This window comes from Protopterus annectens, chromosome 14.part0 (genome assembly GCF_019279795.1).
Source record: "Protopterus annectens isolate FY-2018-M chromosome 14.part0, PAN1.0, whole genome shotgun sequence".
Classification (NCBI taxonomy): Eukaryota; Metazoa; Chordata; order Ceratodontiformes; family Protopteridae; genus Protopterus; species Protopterus annectens.
The window spans coordinates 661,606,009-661,628,574 of NC_056748.1; the positions used below are offsets into that span (position 1 = coordinate 661,606,009).

General features: G+C 37.2%; 1 protein-coding gene across 1 annotated transcript in view; it reads right to left on the reverse strand.

Moving 5' to 3' along the window:
• Window positions 1–13,933: 13,933 nt before the first annotated feature.
• Window positions 13,934–22,566, reverse strand: part of STAMBPL1 (STAM binding protein like 1) — a 417,426-nt gene continuing 408,793 nt past the window's right edge. The window contains exon 11 of the mRNA XM_044056412.1: window positions 13,934–14,533. Within this exon, the coding sequence (XP_043912347.1) occupies window positions 14,477–14,533 (57 nt within the window). The 3' untranslated portion in view covers window positions 13,934–14,476. The remainder of the gene's footprint in view (window positions 14,534–22,566) is intronic.

Here is a 22,566-nt window from a genome sequence, read left to right on the forward strand (position 1 = left end):
TTATAGAGAAATATTTTTTCTTGTCAAAGGTCTCAGTAATGATGCCATCACTTATTCCTTCACTGGGTCAGAACCAGAAACAAGATAGATTTTAGCCTTTTTCACCAGTGCATGTTTAGTGATTTAAAAGTGGTCAGGAGCAGATTTTAACACTCTATAAGAGTGATGACCAGTCAATAACTTCCTGGTGTAGTTGTGTCTCTATAGACTACAAGAGGAATATCCAAAAGGGGAAAGGTGCAGAAGTTTCTGTCAAACTCATATCATATCCCAAGACAGAAAAATGCCTTAGGATACTACATGAATTATAATGCAAATCCAACCAACAGACAAATCCCTGAAAGTTGTACATAAAAAGAGGAAGCCCCATAAACGTGATCACTGTAACTCTTATACTGAAAGTTTTCAACAATGGAAACATACCTGCAGCATTGTATGATTGTTATCACATCTAGCTAACACACAGTAAATAGCAGTATACAGCTGTCAAAGACATCCTGATAGCAGCTGTAATGTAGAAATCTACATAAATGTTCAAGTTAGTGGTCTCTCCAGAATGCCTGTACTACAATCTTAGCATGTTATAAGGTACAAGGTTGAAGAAACATTCTTTTACGGGCATTCTCTTACTATATCTAACTCAAAAATGGACAATATAAGCGTAATTTAATAGTTTAATGATGCACTTCAGAGGAACAATATCTGCAAGCTTATTTTCCATTGAGACTATTTGCGTGGAAACATACACGTCCCTTAAAAATCTCAACCTTTAGAACTACCTAAATGGGGGTTGTAATATAAGGAAGCATAATAAATAATACACAGAGATAGCAAATGTAGTCTAAACTCAATATGGGTATATCTGAAACTGAATTTTCTGGAACTGTTTTGCGACATATGATATACTTATCAATGTAGGTAACTCTTTATCATTTAAGCTTAAATAACCCACATCTAACAGTTCCCATTTTTTGGACTATAAAATGTGTATTTCAGTTAGGTATCATGCATTATGTTACAATGATCACTTAAAATGAACACTGTTCTAGACATACTATTGGTTATTTATATCAGCATTAAACTTTGTACACAGTCAACAGTCATTTCAGCAAACACAACTTTTCAGTCTTTAGAAGTGGTTTAAATTCTTGAGCAGTCCACAGATCTGACTGGTTTCTTCAACAATCTACCACTTTCAGAGAATTTAGCAGAACTATTGGTACTGGGCCTTTGTTATGCCTTTAAGACCATTTTTGCTATACTGCATCTTTGTTTAATGACACAACCTCTTGAGTCGATTTTCACAACTCTTGACTATCAGTTTTCACAGCCTCTGTTTTCATGGAAAGGAACTGGTTGTGACACTGCTTATTATTTAACTTCTTGAAACTTTAGACCTATTTATCTAAAACAAATGCTTGTGACTTCTAAGCAGCTTCCCATTTTTCTCATAAACTGCAAAGTGTCTGAGCTCAACTGCTTACCAAGAACTTCAGCTTTAAGCTGCAGACCTTTCCATGGCTTTAGATTCTCACTTTATCTTCAACCTGTAAATGTGTCAGTCCTTTACAATTTCTGTCACAGTAGTATTTCTGGCTGATGATTTTTTTCCACATTATCATCATGTAAAGTTGATATTCAGACATCAGTAAGTAATGTCTTTCGGCTTTTCCCGGTTAGGGATCGCCACAGCGGAACTCCGGTCCGCTAATGATTGACAGTGGATTTTTACGGCCCGACGCCCAACCAGAAGGCACACCCATTCATGCACGCACCTACCTACATGTCTTTAAATGTCACTCGACCGCGGGGAGGACATGCAGACTCCACACAGAAGGCGCTCCAGCCGAGGCTCGAACTGTGGAACCTCCTGCTGTAAGGCGACAATGTTAACCGCTGCACCACCGTGGCTAAAGTACAAAATTTGCTTTTCAACCTTCTGACCATCAATAGTTACGTTAACAAGAGACTAAATTCCTGCAATGGAGTATTCCTGCATTCCAGAACTGCAAAATGATGCTCCTCAAAGCCATTTTTACAGCTCATTATCATGAGATATTTCATTGTTTAAATGGCACTATTCATGTGTTGATTATATTCTGGATAATGTGAACTGGACAGTCCATGTTTGAATTTTCAGTCATGAGCAAACCTTTTAAATTCCTGATATGTGTAGTGTGGATCATTGTCAGACATGACATCTGGTATCTACTGTCTTGAGAATGTAGCTCATAATACAATAATTGCACTTGTGTCCAGCAGTCTGATTATTTCAGGGCACTTGGAATAACACTACATATTATATATATATATATACAGTTTGTCTAAACTGGAACAAATCTATACACAATGTGATCCATGGATGGTGTAGAAGTGGACTTGCCACCATCTCTTCCTTTTTGCAACTTCCTCAATAAACCCAAATATTTTCCTTGAACAGGACTACAGGACTGTGCATGGTTGTGCACATACTAAGGGTGAGAGTTACTTCAAGTGTTGGGTATTACTTCTCTTAAATAATTATCATAAACTAATCTTAAGCATTGATTATAATTTCTATTTGCGTTAAACTTATAGTAATCTTTGCCTAGAATTTCTTTTGTGGTATAGTTTTTCTGTTTCAGAGATAAAAGCTGCTAGTTTTTTTAGCATGCATGCTTATGCTATTATTAAGCTATGCTATTGTTTTTCTTTTATGTCTTTTAATCTGCATGTTTTGTTGTGTTCTACTGTTTGTAACCAATCAGTCCACTACATCATGGAACTTATCCCTGGCACTCGGCAGAAAAGGTGCTATTAGCCCAGTTAGACTAGCCTGGTTAACAAATGTAAAATACATAAAGTAAAATATTGCTACTGATAATGATGTATCTCCAGGTTTGTTTTTAATCTAGAAATTTCTGTCAGATGTGTCTTTGGAACACAAGGTCTGTATAGACACATTCATTTAATCAAGATTACAACTCATGCAGTATTACTATTTTATGCATCAGGATATTTTGTGATAATTTTATTTTAGCTTCAAAGTTTTTCCAGCCAAGGTTCAGTGTATATTTTGACAGTGCTGAGATGTAAAAGAAGCATTCACACTAAAAAATGCTATACTGATAAAAGTTGTGGCAAGGATGCCCAGATATACTTTAGTATATCAATGAGCACAGTGGATTCAAAATGTAGACACAGTGTTAACATGGTTCTAAAGGAACTGTTTTAGACAGTATAACATGCCAAGGTGTTGGTCTGTTTTTCTAGGCTATAGTTTTCAGTAGGTTCAAAAGTGCAGGTTACAATTAATGTGAACATACTCAGAATTTTAAAGTTTTCATCTCTTTTTATTTTCTTATTAGCAATTATAAGTATTTTAAGGCAACAATGTCATAACCACACAGCACTCATTTTATTTTAGTTGTAGTTAAGAAATTATTCAATTTTTCTAGCTAGTTGTGCTGGTTATAGAAATGTTGTAGTTTGTAAGACTGGATTGTTTAAATGTCAGAGCCACAGAAGCGTGATGTTAAACCATCAATGGATTGAAATAACTTAGAAGCCTTTCATGTGAAAAATATACTGTTGATATTGGATTACTGGCTGAGACGTAACAGACCATTGGCAATGGTCCAATTGTCTTAGTGGTGATGACATCATCATCATCTTCAAACTGTTTGGTTAGGCAGTTGTGGGAGCATGATGCTTAAGATAACTGTTTTTCATAGTCTGACAGCCATGAACATAGCAAAGAATAATTTATAATGTTAAATGTTGCTGAAAAGTCTTTTTTCCACTGAGAAGTTCATACTTCAGGCTGTTCTGAATGTATGTGCTCAGTTAATATAAGTAGGGCAGTGTCAATACGATGAAATAGGTAGAAACCATGCTGCTTGTGCGATACAGTCTCATTATTTGACATGTGTGACAACAATTATGAATGTACTATTGTTTCATGTAGTTAGCAAGAACTGACAACCCTGTGGGTCAATAGTTACTGAGTCTGCCTTATGTCATTGCTTACGGAAAGGGATAACTGTGGTCATTTTCTACAAATGATGGACTAGTCTTCATTTTAACCTACAGTTTATAAGACATGTTATATGTTAATGTATGTTATGTTATTGATTGGTCTGCCATTAGATAAAAGTACTTAGGGTTTTGCATACTTGTCTTAAAAGGGTGAAAAAGGGGACTGGCATTAATCTGACACTGGAAAGTAATTTGTATCTGAGGAGTGTAGAACACTGATATATATGCTGATTGTACACACACACAGCTGTAAAGCAGTTACCTAAATTCTTCAGGAATAGCAGATAGTAAGATACTGGAGGTAGAAACTGGATAGATTTAGATTTTTCCATTTATGTTAAATATACAAAGCATGGGTTTTCAAAAGTATTTTCAGAGAACTTTATATGTTATCAGAGCCAGTGTTAGCATTTTGGGGTCCCCCAGCAAGTGTCAAGTTGGGGAGCCCCCAGGAGATTTCAGTCAAAGTATCAACCTGTTACTGCTAGCCCTCCTAAGTAACTTTTTAGTTCATTCTGCAAACTTTTAGGAGTAGTGGACACAAAATGACCTGTAGCTATAATGCTCTTACATTGCAATAGACCAATGTACTCTATGTTGGGCCATCTCACAAAGATACATTTACAGTTACTGGTATTTAGTTGCAACAATAATACATTATAATAACTCTATGTACAGGACTGGACTTAGGTAAAATTGCACCCTAGGCACTGCCTACTTTTTCAGCCCCCCCCCCCCCCTCCACACACACACACACACACACACACACATATATCCTTCAGTGCTGCCCTCTGTTTTCCCCCATCTTCGGCTCTCTATACCATGCACATTACTTTTTTCTTTCATTTTGCCTTATTCTTCAGCTTTTCCAAGAAGCCATATTTTTATGTGCTCTGATGTTCATTTTAAAGTTTTTTTTTCTTTTTACACAACCTTTTCATCCAATGGTGGCTTCACCAGAAATTATGATTAAGGAAAGAAATTCAGTGTGGTTCCTTGCTTCCTTTCAACACACCTTTCCTGACCAAGACAAAGTATAATAATTATTTAAGAAATAACTCAATTAAGCTGGTGCCCCCAGAAGCTATAGGGGTTATAGATTCTCTGTGATGCATTTTAGAGCATTTTCCCAACATTTTAATTCAACAATGGTCTAAACAAAATCATAGATAAGAAAATAATTTGGTCTTGTTTTTCTTTCAAGGAAGTCCCGAGTTGTAGCCAAGGCTTAATATTCAAAGCTGACAAAAATAGGAGCTGACAATAAACTATCAAGATAATTACTGCCTGACTCCCTGCATCTCTGGTGTTAGATTTGGATGAAAACAGAGGTTTAAATTGCCACAGTCATGTATGTCAAGTGACTGCTGACATACATATACATAGCATGCCTCCTCACCCCAACTCCAAAGGCAACCACTTCTATACGTGTGATTGTGAGGAAAGTGAAAAAACATAATGATTACACTAATGCATTCTACTGTGTTGCTCCTGGACAGGACACACTGCCCCTGAACAAGCTATAGCAACCTTCTTTGTACACCTCTGAGGTCTGTGAGAAAAGTAAAAGAAACAATGGCTACGCTATTCCCAGCCAAAACACAAGCTATATTGACCTGTGTACACCTCTAAGTTCTGACTGTGATGAAAATGATATAAATAACCACACACTCCACAGCAGCCCCACATAACCTACATCAACTTTCTGTAAATACTCATCTCAGCAGGGCTGGTTTTAGAATGGATATGGCTGAAAGCAGAGGCCATTACCAGCTTTATGCTAACAGGGTCATATCACAGTCATGTTCAGGTTAAAGACTGCAATAAGAAAATAACATTTTTTTCTCCTCATTTTTCCCAAACCAGAAACAACATTTGTAGGGCCCCCACACAGTCAAGGATGATTAAGGAGGCCTCTGTGTATCCATTTATACAATCTCGGGAGTGGGAGGCCACCACGTTCCTAGAAGATCTAAGTGTCTAAATGTTCTGTGATATACTTTATGCCTTACTTTTTTAGTGTAATTTCCTGATGCTGCATTTTTACTGATACCCAGAAGAATAATATTTGCATTCTGGCATTATTGGGTATGTGCACAAATAAAAGTCAGTGATATTTTTTTACACACACACATAAGCCATAGCAATACCAGTTTTGTACTTACTTCAGCAAATAGCAATACATTGTGCAACACTAGTACTACCACACCAGATCAGTGACTGCTGTTTAGCAGTCATCAAACAGCAGCTGTGATAAATCACTTGTCTCACTTTGCCTCAAGAATCTTCCATCAGCTTGCTCCCGGTCAGCCACCATCTACTCAGTATTTGGTGGCTTAAATTAGCATCCATCTCCATCTATTTCAACAACTCAAGTACCATACGAAACATGAAAAAATTAAATGCACAGAGTAAGCTCACAGGCTGACTTTATTACTGTCTCCTTTCCCACCCATCACTCTTACCTTCAAATCACATTACAGATCCAGATATGACTTGGACCAAGTTTATCCTGTGTTCCCTTCTTACTCCCATGTCCATCCTCTTCTATAGAAGTTAAATTGGATCCCTTTTGGCTACCAATGCTTTGTCATTCAACCCTCCCTTATGCCCTCCTCCATGACTTCATTTCCATGTCTTCTTCCCTGACATTGTCCAGGGTGTCTAAACTGGGCCAATTTCTCCCCATTTCCTCATTACTATTAAAAGCTGAATAATCCCTCAGCACTTTTAGCTTATCTCATTCCTCTTTATCATTGCTCACACTTCTTTTGGAGTACCTCAGTATACTCAGCTGCTCCTTGTCCCTATGTTCTTCCATCACACATTTTTAATCCCCTTTCATGTAGATCTGTAGCTTACTTTTTCCCTTCCAATATTACATTTTTTATCTCACCCAACATGCCTGGCAGTGCCCAACTGATACATCTTCCCTTTCCAATAGACACAGAGCATATTGGGATAAAGATATTTTGCCATGGTCTTCACTTACCTCCCTCACCACATAACTTTCCTAAAATACTATAATCTTCTGTACTTTTATTCTTTACTTAAAAGGCAAAGCCCTTTGACTTTGATGCTCTTTTAGGCAGTCACAGTTTCACTTAATGGGAATGAAGAATGCAGTGCAGATGGGGTGGGTGACTGTGCCTCGTTTGTCCTCTGTGTATCTGAAAAAAAGACATCAATATGCCCTGTAACATTCATAAACTGCTTCATGAACATGTCTCTGCTTCCTCTGCTGGGCCTCAGTGACAGTGGTTTTCTGCTTCTCCCACTCTCTATGGGAACCTGTCTACTTCCCTGCAGAGATAAACGTGTTTATCTTACACTTGGCTAACTTTATCGTAATATGTTAAGATTCTCTTAATGGCTCACCCCTTCTCTGAGCTCATCTAGTCCTCTGTGCTTCTCCACGATCACTTCTTATATTGTTCAGATTGGTTGATATGCTGTACAGTAGTGCAAGTACAGAATCTTTGTTCAAATGCATGGCCCTAAGACCTTCCTAATAAGTCTGGGCTGAATGGTGGTCTTCTCCATGCTTTGTCGTCACAGTTGACATGAACACTTTTTTCCACGTTTGTGAAACTTTGCAACTTTGTCCAGATGCACAGTGTTCCCCAAGCATGGGTTGTAGTCTGACTTTTCATAGGACTACAATGCTGTCCATTATGCTGTGGAACAAATGAATGAAGTAATGGAGCTGATCATCCAAAGCTGGAGACACTACTACAGGGATGAAGTTGTGCTGCTGTTTAAAGGTTAGCTTCCTACCTTGAAGCATTTGGCTATGTTTCAGCTCGAGGTGCAGGTATCCTCTGTGTCAAGCCTGCATACACTCCCTTTTATATTTTAGCTTCCACCAGAGTTTCCAGTTTCCTCCCACACCCAAAAGCATACCAATAAATGAATTAGCAGTCCTAAAAAGTGCCCATGAGTGTTTGCATGTGCTGTGTATATCTGTGTGTACACACACATTTATATATATATATATATATATATATATATATATATATATATATATATATATATAAAAAAAACGTAATGGACTGATGTTCCACCCAAGTTGAATTCCATACCTTATTCCTGCTGCTTGCTATGTAAGGCTCTGCCCTCCCCACTATCTGTAAATCCTAATCATATAAATGTCATTGTTTTTTCTATCAGTTTAGTTGTGCTATATTGATGTACTGTACTATCAACTTGTTACATATGGAAACTGCTGCCTTCCTTTTAACACATTAACTCACTGACTGACTTTATCTGGCTGCATCATTGAAATAAGCACTATTGTTCTGCTAGTTGTTGCTAAATTTAAGTCATATTGCACTGCTGTGCCATGCTGCTGTTCTGTTGTTCATTGCTGTCAGTATACAGGGTAGTATTGTTGCTAACACTAGTTCAGGCAATTTTACACTGTAACTGACTGTTGATATAAGGTAGATAGAACTAGATTAACTTGCTGTTAAACTCTTAAACCTCTAACTATGTAACAAATGTAGGAACCATGCCTGATGTGTTCCAAGATATGATCACCCAGTTACTGGAATGTTCTTTACTATGATAACTTGCGTATTAATTACACTCACATTCTGAAACCATAACCACATGCCTTTGTGCAAATATTTAAATAAAAAAATGTTAATATATTTTGTTTTATTTTCTATTAATGTATGTCTGCTTATGTCTTAAGCAATAATTTAATAAATGTGTTAAAAATATAACATTTCCTGTATCATCAGCACCTTGTTTTCCTGTTTTCTCTTAGTTTCACCTCTGAGAATATGCATGCATGTGCTGCTGTTGTTTATATTTCTAATTGCTATATTTGGAAGTTCATTGTCTACTGTGCAGTTGTTCTTATACCTTGGAGTACAATGTGCTTTTGGGTTGCTTTTTGGGTTGGATCATGAATGAAAACAGTGGTTCTGTAGCTACTTCATTTATGTGTATGTGAGACAAGCATATAAATAAACTTTCAGTGTAATACTTTCAATAGAGCACTTCAAAAATGTGATGGCTGCCATCTTTCCCCTGAAGCAGCGTGATTTATTTAATTTCAGAAGGAGCTATTTCATTTACTGAGGGCAGCACAGTGCTATAGCAGTCAGTGCTGCTGTCTTACAGCATTCTCTGCTGAGGTGCATTCTCTGTCGGGGTTGTATGCCCTCCATGTGTCCATTTGGGTTCTCACTAGGCGTTTCAATTTTCTCTAATATTCCAGAGAGCCACATACATGAAATGATGATTCTTCAAATTACCTGTACGTATGTGTGTATGCAACTGAGCTTGTGTATGTCCTGCAATGGGCTGGTGCACCATCCAGCATTAGTTTCTCTGCCTTGCACAGTATCTCTGGCTCCCCAAGTAGCAAGCAATTAGAGAATGAATGACTGAATGAATGACTGATGAATGAATTAATGAATGAATGAATACATCAAAAATGTCTTTCGAAAAAATTTGAACAATGTAGTACTTTTATTCATAACATTTTGAAAACAGGGAATAGAATTACTGGAAAGTATCAGATTTATGAAACAACATGTCATTTGATTTATCTAACTTTCCAAAAGGTAATAGTTAACATTAAACATTCAAAACAAACATTTCAGAGTATATTATAAACATTGCAACTGTCCTTTCAAATTGTAATTGTATTCTTTAATGTCCTAATAAACATACCACAACAGTTCAACAGCATTTCAGCCAAGAGACAGAATGGGCCAGGATCAGATAATGGCCTGGCTACAAGACAGATGGCTAAAAGCAGATTAATATGCAGCTAAATATCTCTTCCCATTCTCCAGTGGAGAGGGTATAAGGAATGGCGACTTGATCCAGTAGCAATGGCAGCAGAGAAGAATTTCATAAATTCTCATACCACTTCAGAACGTTAGACTGTGGATGGGAACTGAAGTCCACAGATGTGTGTATGTGCACTGCATTATGATATACCACAATTTCCATGCTCCTAATTCAGGTGAAACAAGGGTAAACACAGTCACCATTTCACCACTGTCCAAAGTGTAAAGCAGACTCTATCTGCCTACTGTGCATTGTCTGTCCAGGCACCTGGCCTTGGCTGGCAGACCTAGGCCTGTACACCAAGAGCAGTTCTCCTCAGAAAATGAGGCACACACATTATAAGAAGCTACATCCTAAACAACCAAACCTGTACTGAAGGGCACATCAAATAAATATATATAAAAGAGAGTATATGTACAAGGTCATGGAGATCAAAGGGACTGATGAATTATCAAAAACACATTGCTGAATCAGCCCCTGCAGATGAAAGGCTGGGCTGTGGCTGGCTAAACATACATCTTTTTATTTTAGAAGACATCTGTCTAATAAACACATCAAGCAATAACACACAACAGTCCATAAGTGGTTCTGCCACTTTATTTGGTTACAAGTCACATCAGAAATATTGCAGTTCTAAAACATACAGAGTACTTTGCATTTTAATAGTAATCAAAACAGATGAAAAGGTAAGTTAGAATTATACCTTTTTTGCCATGGCAAGAATTATTCGCATTTAGTCTTCATGAAATGTAGCAAAAAATATTTTGCTGATCCTGGTAATAAAATGTACCTTTTACAACAATGTCACACTCCCATACAATAGAAGAGGAACTCTTTTAGCGTATCATTAAATTAAGGCATAGATCTATTATACATGCAGAATACTCAAACTCAAATAGCTTGTAAAGAGGCAAACTGACATTTTATATTCATAAGAAACAAAACTGACATATTATGTTTGTAAAAGACCAATATGTCCATTTTAGTCAAGCATCGGCACAGCTTTTAACACTGCTGCCTCACAGTGCTTGGTTCTGCAGTTCACTTCTAACCTGTGATGTCTTCTGTGTAGTTCGCAAGCCACTTCAGTGTTTTTATGAAAGTTTTGCTTGGTGGGCTCAATTCATCCCCCATCCCAAAGATTTGTGCAGGTAAATCTTCCAAACTGCAAACATATATTTATATGAGTGTGCGTGTGTGTGATTGTGCATTCTACAATAAACTGCTATCCATTCCATGATTAGTTCCTCTACATGCATTCTGCCCAAGGAGTGCAAGAGAAGCTCTGGCTCCCTCACATCTGTTAAAGGCTTTACAAAGGTAATTAAAGAACCAGTGGAATGCTCTAAATATGCACCACAATTATAGTGCATGCTGTATACTTCATGCCCTCTATTTGATAAAAAAAAAAAAAAACATGGAAGCAGTCTGTTCTGTTCAAAGAGAAATATGAAAGTGATTTTCTGATGTTAGTAAGTGTGCTGCGGCATTTGATGAATGCACCCCACCTCCATGCCTTTATATATACCAACTCTGAGATTGCACAACAGTAATGAAAATGAGAAACTCCCTCTCCACACTGTTCAATGGTCTCATATTAAAACACTGCTGGTACAATACTGAAGCTCCTGATGAAATATAATTCAATGCAAAGGCTAATGATTTCCCCTACAAAGAAAATAGCACATGCTGACTATATAGAAACCATTAAAATCAGACATGTTGTATTTATACAGCAATCTTTTTTTGCAAGGATTTAATATTTACTGAGCATTTCACCAATATACCACAAGACCAACAATTTAATGGGGATATTAAATGAATTTAATAAAATTGTGTTTTTTAAGACAGATGACCTGGAAAATAAAAACAAACTGTTTTAAATCTATGATCATTATGACTGTGGTCATTGTACTTGCTAGGAATACAATGATCCTTTTTTGAATACAAGTGCTTTACTTAACTAGAGAGATTGCAGGCAAATGCTGTTGAACTGTCAATGAAGTAATAGCAACTTTGGCTAAATGAAAAGTAAGAAAACTGTAACAGAAAAAAACATAATTTTTTTTTAAAGATTTGTAAGATGACGCTGAACAGTCTAGCTGCCGGGACAAAAACAATTGCATATCTGAGAATGATGCTACTATGCTCACACAGATTTGGTTTTGGCCCAATTCATTTTATGTGACTAGCAAAGTGTCATCCAAGAAATGCTGTTAATAGAGGGGACCTACAGTTAGCAGAATACTAAATTGTTTGGGATAGTAAATTATTTGGAAGAATAAGCTTGATGTGGCTTAAGCAGTTTTTTTTTGTCAGATTCAATGTTTGCCAGGACCAAAGTATATTTATGGGAATATTAAGCATTCTTTCTTGTCACCATGATTCCTACCGCACATTTAATTTCTGTACTCTGTGAGTTACTGGTATGCTTAATAAATAAATACATTTCCTGCAACATATATTGCTGCTTGTTCCTTTGCACAGTCACTGTCTGTCCTGCCTGCTGGGATAAAATGGGGTGCATGCCTTATCATGGGTGTAAGATAATAAGCAAAGAATGGCATAGAGAGCATTAAGAAATGTACCATGAATTCAATCAACCATAAAAAACAATGATAGGTGGTACACAAACACCTCAGTACAATTATATGCCTAGTTATGGTTGTGACTGATAGCATTTGGTGAAACTGGAGAACTTAACCATTTTAATGAAAAAAGACTTTTCACTCTGTAATCAGTTTCAACTCACAGTTCTCTTTTCTCTGAGATTAAGTAAATTAGCAGCAGTATCATGAGTGCAGCCTAACCCCCACCAACCTGAGATAGATGGGTTAGGTTAAAAAAAAAAAAAAAAAATTTTTTTACTGGATTTTTTCAGCATCTTTTTCTGGTCCAGTTAATTTCAGTCATTGTTTTTATGGGATGTTACTACAGTGAAGTAGCACTGTGTAAAACACATCTTAATATGGTAGTTATACTGAGCTAGATTATGGTTTAATACACACATACACATTCCACTAAAAGACATATATATAAAAATGCAGTAAGTGCTGGGAGAGTGTGAAATGTCTGACAATCATCAGTTTATAGCACATGTTTAGTCCATCTGCTCTGTAAGTTAAAGGACCAAATATTTAAAAGGGAGCTAAAAGCTGATCACGGATTAATAACAAAAAACACCAGTTAGGTGGGAAGGTGATGCTAAGTTAATACTATAAAATAAGACTTTACCTGTACTTCAGGATTTTATTGAGGTAAACACAACAGCTATACATTCATTACCTGAGGAAAAAAAGTGCATTGGACACAGAGTTGCCAACTACCTGTTTTGTTTTTTTTTTTTTTGGACAATCTGGAATAGGAATATCAGTGTGGTAGTCCAGAAAGCACTGTAAAAACTCCAGTATTCTGTTTATCTGCAAAAAATGGAATTCCAGGGTTTGTAAAAATGCAGCCTTGGATTAAGTTTTTAAATGAAACGCATCACTATTACAATGTGCTGAAAATGAGGACTTGCTAAATAATGTGTGTGAGGGGGAGGCATTCCACCTTAAAATGGTGTACTTGTTAGCATCATAAAATGAAAGTGAAAGTGGGTAGGGTGGGATGGGATGGGTGGGGAAATAGGTGGAAGGAGGTGGGGCTTTGTGTAGTGCAAGGGGTGTGGTTTTGGCCCGATTTTTCCCTCAGAGAAAGGTGGCAATCCTAATTGGTCACTTTCAATGTTTCTTTACGGCATCACCATCCTTCTCTGGAATGTCACACCTACTAGCACTGTATACACAGCAAAAGCACAATATGATCAATGAATCCCAATCAGATCTGAGAGTTATCTGGTGCTTTGTCTGCCCGAAAATAAAAAGAAGGAGAAGTATATGAGGATGCAAGTGTGTGTGTGTGTCTGTGCGCATGTGTGTGTATGTGCGCGCGCACGAGTGTGTGCCCGCGTGTGTGTGTGTATGTGCGCGCGCGCATGCGTGCCCGCGTGCGTGTGTGTGTGTCTAAGCGCGTGTATGTGTGCGCGCACTAGTGTGTGCCCACGCGCGCGCGTGTGTGTGTATGTGCGCGCGTGTGTGTGTGTATGTGTGTGTGTGTGTGTGTGTGTGTGTGTGTGTGTGTGTGTGTGTGTTTTTTTTGCGTGTGCCTATGTGTGCGTATGAGTATGTATACACAAGTTGATCATTCTTTTCTCAGCATTGGAAGAATACAACCCCCCCCCCCACCCAAAATGACTTTTCTGTACCTCCCAAGAAGGAACCAGAGACACAATTTAAGTTATGGGAAAAATCTTATCTTTAAAGCACTGAGTGATCTATTAATTAAACACAATACCTAAAACAAAGTAACAGTGGTAGCAGGATCTGAAGTAAACTGTTGAAGCTGGTCTGTCTCAAATCACTTTACAAATGCAGTGTACTTTTAGTGGCTACTACAATCTTCTGGAAATGGAGATATTTATTTGAGACTAGAGCAGTTGCTATACTTACAGAATACTGCAAACAGAACCAAATGTGGCCAAGTCTTACAAAAGCAATTCCATTTTCACAACTGAAATGTAAGGATATAAACTAGAGTTCACAGATACAAAAAAAAATTCTGCTGAAAAAGGAAGGCAAGTTCTTTTCTTCATATCTTTTTTTTTCTTGGATCATCGGAGGTCCAGAACATTGACTTTCATATCTTTAAACAGAACATGTTTGCATCGCTGTAGAAAAAAAAAACATATGCAAAAGCAATAGTGAGTAAACATTCATTATTACACAGAGCCTGTACAAATGCACAGTAAGGGTGATCAACCACCAGTGCTTCATATTATTTTCATCATTGTACTTGCTGTCCCCACTCCTTGCAAATCTACTCAGTTGGGTCTAGACATTAGTCATTATATCACTCTAACTGTATGCCTAAGAAATTAATTACTAAAGAAAGAAAATCAGTCAGGACTAAAATCAATACACATCCACACTGCTTTAGTATAGCACCAAAAACTAATTAAAACGGCAGAATACTGCAGTAGGAGAGATCCCATCCATTTCAGAAAAAAAGGAAAGGTGGGAAAATAACCTTCTATTTCCAGAACAGAAACAGGCTCTACAAAGGATCCAGCAGTTCTAAGACATGGTCATCAAAGGCCAAATCTAGAACTCAGTGTCCCATAGTGATGCTCAGTGATTCATGATGATGGGCCTTCAGGATGAGAAAAATTCAGAGACATCACCTCTCATCGACAGTCTAGAGGTGTAGTCAGGATTATGGCCGCATAGTCATCCAATAAGTAGGCACTGCAGGTCATGTTGGAGAAGACAGCACTGCATGATGGTTGAAAGTCTTCCTCATTCTATGAGAAGGCATCTTCTACGTGATGCAGTGAGTAATGTTTATTTGGTTAAATTCCAAAGACTATAATTGTAATCATCAGAAAAAAAAGGTTGCATAATCAAACTGGGGGGGGTCAATGTATATGAAGTCTGAGGTTATTGTACCTTGGATTTATTATCCTTACTTCAGTAAATAATATATCTTGGAAAACTTGACATAGCTCTTTGATACTGGAGTCAAGGAGTCTATTAAACAGAATTCATAACTCCTATCATGGGAGTTCATACAGCCACTAGCCATCTAGAATTCCCAATGTGCTGCTGTTGTGACTGGGCAGCAGGCTCAGGTATGTTCCTGCATCATACAGTAGGGCCCAGGCTCCCCTCCTTCAATTATAAGTTGAGGCAGGCCAGTCTGTAGGTTCATAAGTGTGTGCACTATGCTAACAACTGCTGGGGCATTTTTAAGCCTAGCCATGCATCTCAAATTTCTGACAAGTTCTGGTACCCTTGGTGTAAGCAGGGGCTTGGGAGATGAAACATTTACAGGATGCCTATGTCCATTATAGACATAGATGCCAAACCAAGGATGAAGTTAAGACCATAATTTCAAACAAGTACAGCAAACACAGAAATTTTTATGGACAGGGGCAACCTGTAAGATACTCAATGCACAGGTACAAATCCATGCCATCCTCTTGCACCTGGGCCCGCATACTGAATAAAATTGTGTTATATTGGATAGGTTTGTAAGGGCCCATATACCATTAGCCTAGTAATCTCTTATGAACCTATACAAAATATATAATCTATTTTCCAGGGAGAATTCCTCTTTGGGCAGGCTTTACAGGACTTACTTATAGAACTTGAAAATTGGAGGCAGGCACTGAGCACTGTAGAGCATCTCTACAACATCACCCTAGTTTCCACTTCTCTTCCTCTTGACCAACCCATTGAAGCCAATCAGTATTGTGAGATCTGTTATTTTGGGATCTGCAACACTGGAAAATGAACCATAATTTTAAACGAGCACAGCAAACACTGAAATTCTGTACTACCATTAAAGCACTTATTGCACGGAGTGCTTGCCTACTGTACTCTGGATGTGTGCCCTTTACTGCCATACTATTACTGCTTTTAAACACCAACTGCAAGGTCACACTATATTGAAACAAAATGAGCCAGTTACTATAATCTCTGTACAGGGAAACTCCCCCTTTATCCTACTCACCAAGTAGGTTAGGCTGACAACTGGGAATTTGACACGAGGAGCTCAGTGTAGGGTATCTTCATGAGATGTGTCTCATTTTAATGGTCAGGACACAAAATTTCATTAAACAGGCAACTAACACAGTCATTTAAACTAGGGCTGCAATGTAAAGTTTCTACTTTATGAATCAGTTAAAGTTATCCAGAGTATAACATTTTTAAACCTTTTGAACAATCTACTACAAATGTCAAGTTTTATCAATTTGTGGAGGTAAGGCAGGGAAACATTAACTACTACCACTATTAAAAATATCTGGTTAGTGACGAATATATGATAACAACATTCTAATTAAAAGTATTCCCACAGCAATGATCATATTATTAACATACCTACTATTATGATGACTTTCTCAAATGAATGAATGTTTCCATGACAGAAAAGCAGAAAATCAAAGAAAAATATAGCATAATATAAAAATCAGATAAGTGAAATTAAATAACTCAAAATACTCTATAGGTGCTCTTTTGTGAATTTGCTGTACCTGTTTTAATATACACATGACTTTGCCATTATGAAATAAAACATACTTCAAATGGGGGGGTTAAAGAGTAAATGTGAAAGCTGAGGGGAGCAGGTTAGTCTTGAAAAGGCAGGAGAAAAGTGAAGGCACAAATAATATGTGTTATAGAAGGCTTGATTCCCATGAATGCCTGCATAAAGGTTTGGGTGACAGGTGAGGAAACATTCTGTAACAGTTTGCAAAGTTAAAACCTGCTGTTTCTGTGAGACTGTGCGGGATGCAGGTGAAACTAAGTAGAAGTTCATCTCCTATGAATGGCTGTCTTACTGCTCTGGCTGAAAAGTGAAGAAGCATCCTCCAATGGCTTGTACAGCCAACACTTGTTTCCATAGTGAGAAAACAGTACGAGTAGGTAGTCTCACTGTGCTAACAATACCTGCTATGACTGCAGAAACACAATGCTGCAACAGCTACCATCAGTAGGATGGAGATCCCTATCAGCAGTTAAAACAGAGGAAAGTGCCAGGGAACATCCCTGTACAGGATTGACAAGAAACCATGTAGAGCCTGAGAGTTGTGTGGAATTTAGGACAGCTGACTTTTGTTCTCTTTCTATACCTGAATTTTGGAAGAATAAAGACACATAAAATGACTGGTGTCAACAAAGAAGAGGTTTAAACTGTAATATACAGCTCTTGTTATCTTTGCCAGAGTGACTCTCAAGTAAACATTTGGTTGTTTAACAGTGTAACAGTTTAATTGTCCTTATTTTCTGAATTAATATCACTAACACAAAGGTTATCATAAGGACAAATATGACTAAACAGACTAAAGAATAACAAACTGTGAGCATAAACTGGATAATGTGCATTCCATATTACTAGTGCCTCATTTCTATAAAGAACAATAAAATCCGGGTGAATTAACAAATTAGCTGCAGGCAAAATATGACCTTTCAAGTCCCTGTTGATGAAAAGCAGTGCCTGCCCTGATAAACGCCTTAATTAAAATGACAAACATTAAATTAAAAACAGTCCCCTGTGAGTACACTAAACAATGTAAGTGTGCAACCAGTTAGAATATCCTGAACTCAGAATCCAGGGGAAAATCATACTGTAAATCGGTATAGCTCAGTAACATGTTTAGCAAACAACATTGTAATGTGACTGCATTACTATGATTGCCAGATGAAGACATTGATAAGCAGAGATAATAACAAGGTCAGTCCATAACAATCAGAATTTGTGAATGTCCAAATGTGGTGCTACATTAACATTAAGCAGAACAAAAAATCACAGCCAACACTTTCCAGTTAACCCAAGACTGAAATTATTGGACTCAAATGAACATAATACAAATGAACTGAAGAATCTTCCAAGAAACAAGATTAAAAAGTATCTCTCCATACATACACAAATAAAAAACAAGTAATCTATGAAGCAATAGACATTATTGTACAGTTTGTTGAAATAAGAGATCACTGCCCTCAAAATTCTGATTGAACTAACTGATAAATTGAACTACACAGAAACAAAGGGACCAAAATGTCCTATATAGGGAATTATGGGAGGGGGGCCGTCAAACATAACTGTCTTATTATGTGCTGAAGACATGGATGACAAGAAATTCACCTTAAAAGTGAAGTTTGAGAGATTAATTTTGACATCCATGCCAAGAGCACATAATAAAGGATTATGACTGGAGAACCAATCATGATTCTTTGTAGTGTATGGACCTTTATCTGCTCCACGTACTACTAGTTACTGAAGAAAAAATATTGTTTAATGTTTTGCTGGCTTTCAAAGCCATAAAGAACTTAGCAAGTGCTCTCAGAAAGACAGTGTAAGACATTTTGTTATATTATAAAAAGGGATACAATACCAATGCAGACAGCCAACAGAAACAAATCTGCTTTTTATTCTGCTGAAGTTGTTTAACTGCGGAGGTGGTGCTGCAATAGCGTTGTCGCCTCACAGTAAGACGTTGTCCTGTTCGATTCTCAGCTAGAGCGTCTTCTGTGTGGAGACATGCATGAATGGGCATACCTTCGTTGAAGGTTGTGCGTCGGGGCCGGCAACTCGGCATGTAAAAATCTACTGCCAATCATTAGAAGACCGGAGTTCCGCTGTGGCGACCCCTAACCGGGAAAAGCCGAAAGACACAACAACATTCTGCTGCTGTTGTTTTCTGGACAGTACCGGCAGATTTAACAGCTTAGCATGATACCAGACCTTAACAACTGAAGCAGGGGGTGCTTCACATTTGTTAAGAATGGGTCTCGATCTAAAGAAATTATCACTAATATATATTTTCAGCATAATCACCTTGCTCCACGCAATACATATGCGTTAAATTAAACTTATTGATTAATGTAATTAGGCAGAGTCATACAGATTGACTAAAGTTCAAAGAAATAATTATATTAAAAAATATCCTGGACTGAAATATAATCCTTATGGCCTAATGATACAAGTCATTAGAAATATTCAAATACATGCTCTCCACATCTACAACAAACATTAGAAATATTTAAATACATGCCCTCCACATCTACAACAGACATTAGAAATATTCAAATGCATGCCTTCCACATCTACAACAGACAGCATTTTCAGTTTGTTTGAAAGTTACACATAATGGTTATGAAACAGAATCATAATCTCAGTACTACTTCTAACTCTGTACATTGCATCCTCTCACACGCATCTCCTTTACAGCAAAGCCTATACAGATGAAAATGAACATGTTTATTTATTTCACATTTTATAAATAATACCAGAAAAAAGGAACTGACATTGTGAAACTACAACTATTAGGGTGGGATTTCTGACTAGTTCATCCACTGTGCAATCTCATGCAAACAACAGTGGGATCAGAATGGCTTGACATACCATTTTTTTTTTACAAAACCACATTCTGGAAGTAGTTAACCAATATGTTACTGATGCATTAATGTCTAAAGGGCAACAGGGCTTATTTAACGAACACAAGTGTAAAAAGAATTTGTCAAAGTTGTGACGTTCTATGTGCTGTTAAGATTCTCGGAAAAAACAGCAACAAATAAATACATACAAGTCTCTAAGACAGATGGACCCCTTAACAAGCCAGACACAGTCCAAAAATAATCCAAAGGTAAACAGAGTATTCCAAATATAAAATTGTTCCACTGTTTTAAATAGCAGACACGATCCAGGTAGAAAAAAACAACAACACTTTATTTTTGTTAAGTGCTTTTCGTCTCGCTTGTAGCGAGACTTCTTCAGACCACATGTAGTTACATCACACTGTGATATAAAACCTGTTCTGCTCCCAACTTCCCATTAATTCATTGCACCAATAAACTATGTTGCTTAATTACTAATTAATAGGTAATGCATCAATTGAACTAGTGTTTCACTGTAACCTCAGATTCAGTGGGTGAAACTACTATAAAAATGTACTGTAGATATTGCTTACATTAAAAATATAAACTTTGCTAAAATATACATACTTGCATTGTGCAATGATTAAATACATTAATGAATTTAAGTTTAAAATAGATACTGTGAATTTATGTTTAAAATAAATACATATTTAAAATAAGTCACTTCTACCAAATATATGTACTTAAAACATACAGTGTTTAAATAAATTTATTTAAATGTCTAACATGTCTTATCTTAAAAATCTTATCTGAAATACATTTCCTGGAATCTGTTAACAAACAACACTAGTCCTGAATTAAAACAGCCTGGCTGTACACTTTAAAAAACCTAAACAAAACCAAAAAAGGGGGGAGAGGGGGGTAGGAAAGGGAAGGAAGGTGTGTGTTTTTGCATGTTTGAAAATTCTGAAGAGTTTTCTTTGTGTCTCTGAGGTACACATTTGGGTTTATAACTGCATGAATAAATTATCTTAAAAGGCTCTTTAATTTTAATATACAAGCTGTTGAGTAAATTTCATTCAAACCGGGTGCATGGCAGGCACGAGTTCGTAGCTGCTGGGACAATTCTAGTTTTTCCAAAAGTAAAGCACTTGGACCACCTCTCCCGTCCTCTGCAGCACTGTCTATTAGTCTAAAACCAAATGAATGGTTCAGGTGTTCACCTACATGTCTAGCTAAGGCGTTTTCCAGTTTACACTTTCTAATACCATAAAGGTGTTCGTAAACCCTCTCCTTAAGTTTCCTGTTGGTTTTACCGATATAAAATGCAGGACATGATTTACATGAAGCTAGGTAGACCACACCCTTGGAGTTACAATTAAATTTGCATTTGGTACTATACTCCTGCCCACGTATAGAAAACTCTGACCTGTATCAATATAGGGGCAATAAGGGCACATCTGACATTTACACATTCCTTTAGTATTAACAAAGTGTGCTTTTCCCTTATTTCCTTCTAACAGCTTCTTCAGGTTTTTTCCTTTTCTAAAAACTGTTTTAGGTGGGCCTTGTAATTTACCAAATAGAACATTATCATACCTAATTAGGTAATTCTTATTTATAATGTTCATTATATAATACCCCTCCAGGCTGTATGAAATGATGAAGTCAGAAGGGCCTATTGGGTCTCTTACATTACCATGCCTTTCTAATGAAATTGGTTGGGCTATCTCATTCACCCCCAAAATGGGTCGGTAATACCCTCTCAGTCTTTTATTTACCACTTCCACGGTTAGATCCTTTACCAGTCGTTCAGGGTATCCTCTCTTGAAAAACATTTCTCTAAGGTTCTCACACTCTGTTAAAAAATCTTCCTCATTTGAGACCATACAAGCTGCCCTCATGAGCTGCCCCTTCACCACCGATCGTTTCTCGGGTAGAGGATGACAGCTGCTAAAGTGTAGTAACGCATTAGAATAAGGGTCCTTTCTAAATATTCTTGCTGTGTAGAAGTTGTATTTCACATCCTTCTTTAAGTCAGTGTCCAGGTAAGCTATTCTATCTGTGTTGAAAGTATAAGTAAACTTCAAAAAACTTGTTGTGTTATTCAAATATGACACTAACTGGATGGCATTGTTTTCATCTCCTTCAATTAGCATAAAAATGTCGTCCAGAAATCGTGTATAAAAATGTATCTGCCTTGCAATGTGGGGAACTTTTCTTACAAACTCCCTTTCCCAGTATGCCATCACCAGGTTGGTGAAAGTGGCCCCACACGGGGAACCCATTGCCACACCTATTTTTTGTATATAATACCTATTGTTGAAGGTGATAAAATTGTTGGACAAAATAATATCCAACAATTCCTCCACTAGTCCTATTTCAGACCCAGGTGCCCCCAAACTGTGCATCAGTAGGCTTACCCACACAATACCTTCCATATGGGGGATTGATGAGTACAGGTCCTTGACGTCGATCGCTAAAAAATTCAAGTTGTTGTTAAAATGAAGGTTTTTGATGTTGGCCAAGAAAGACCATGAGTCATTGCAAATTTTCCTGTTGCTCTAGATATTTTTTCAAAATATGATCTACATACTTTGCACATGCATAGGTGATGCTATTTCTCTCATTGACTAGCAAACCCCCCCCCCCTTTTTTGGTTTTGTTTAGGTTTTTTTAAAGAGCCTTTTAAGATAATTTATTCATGCAGTTATAAACCCAAATGTGTACCTCAGAAGCACAAAGAAAACTCTTCAGAATTTTCAAACATGCAAAAACACACACCTTCCTTCCCTTACAAACTGGTACAAATATAGGACTAGTGGAG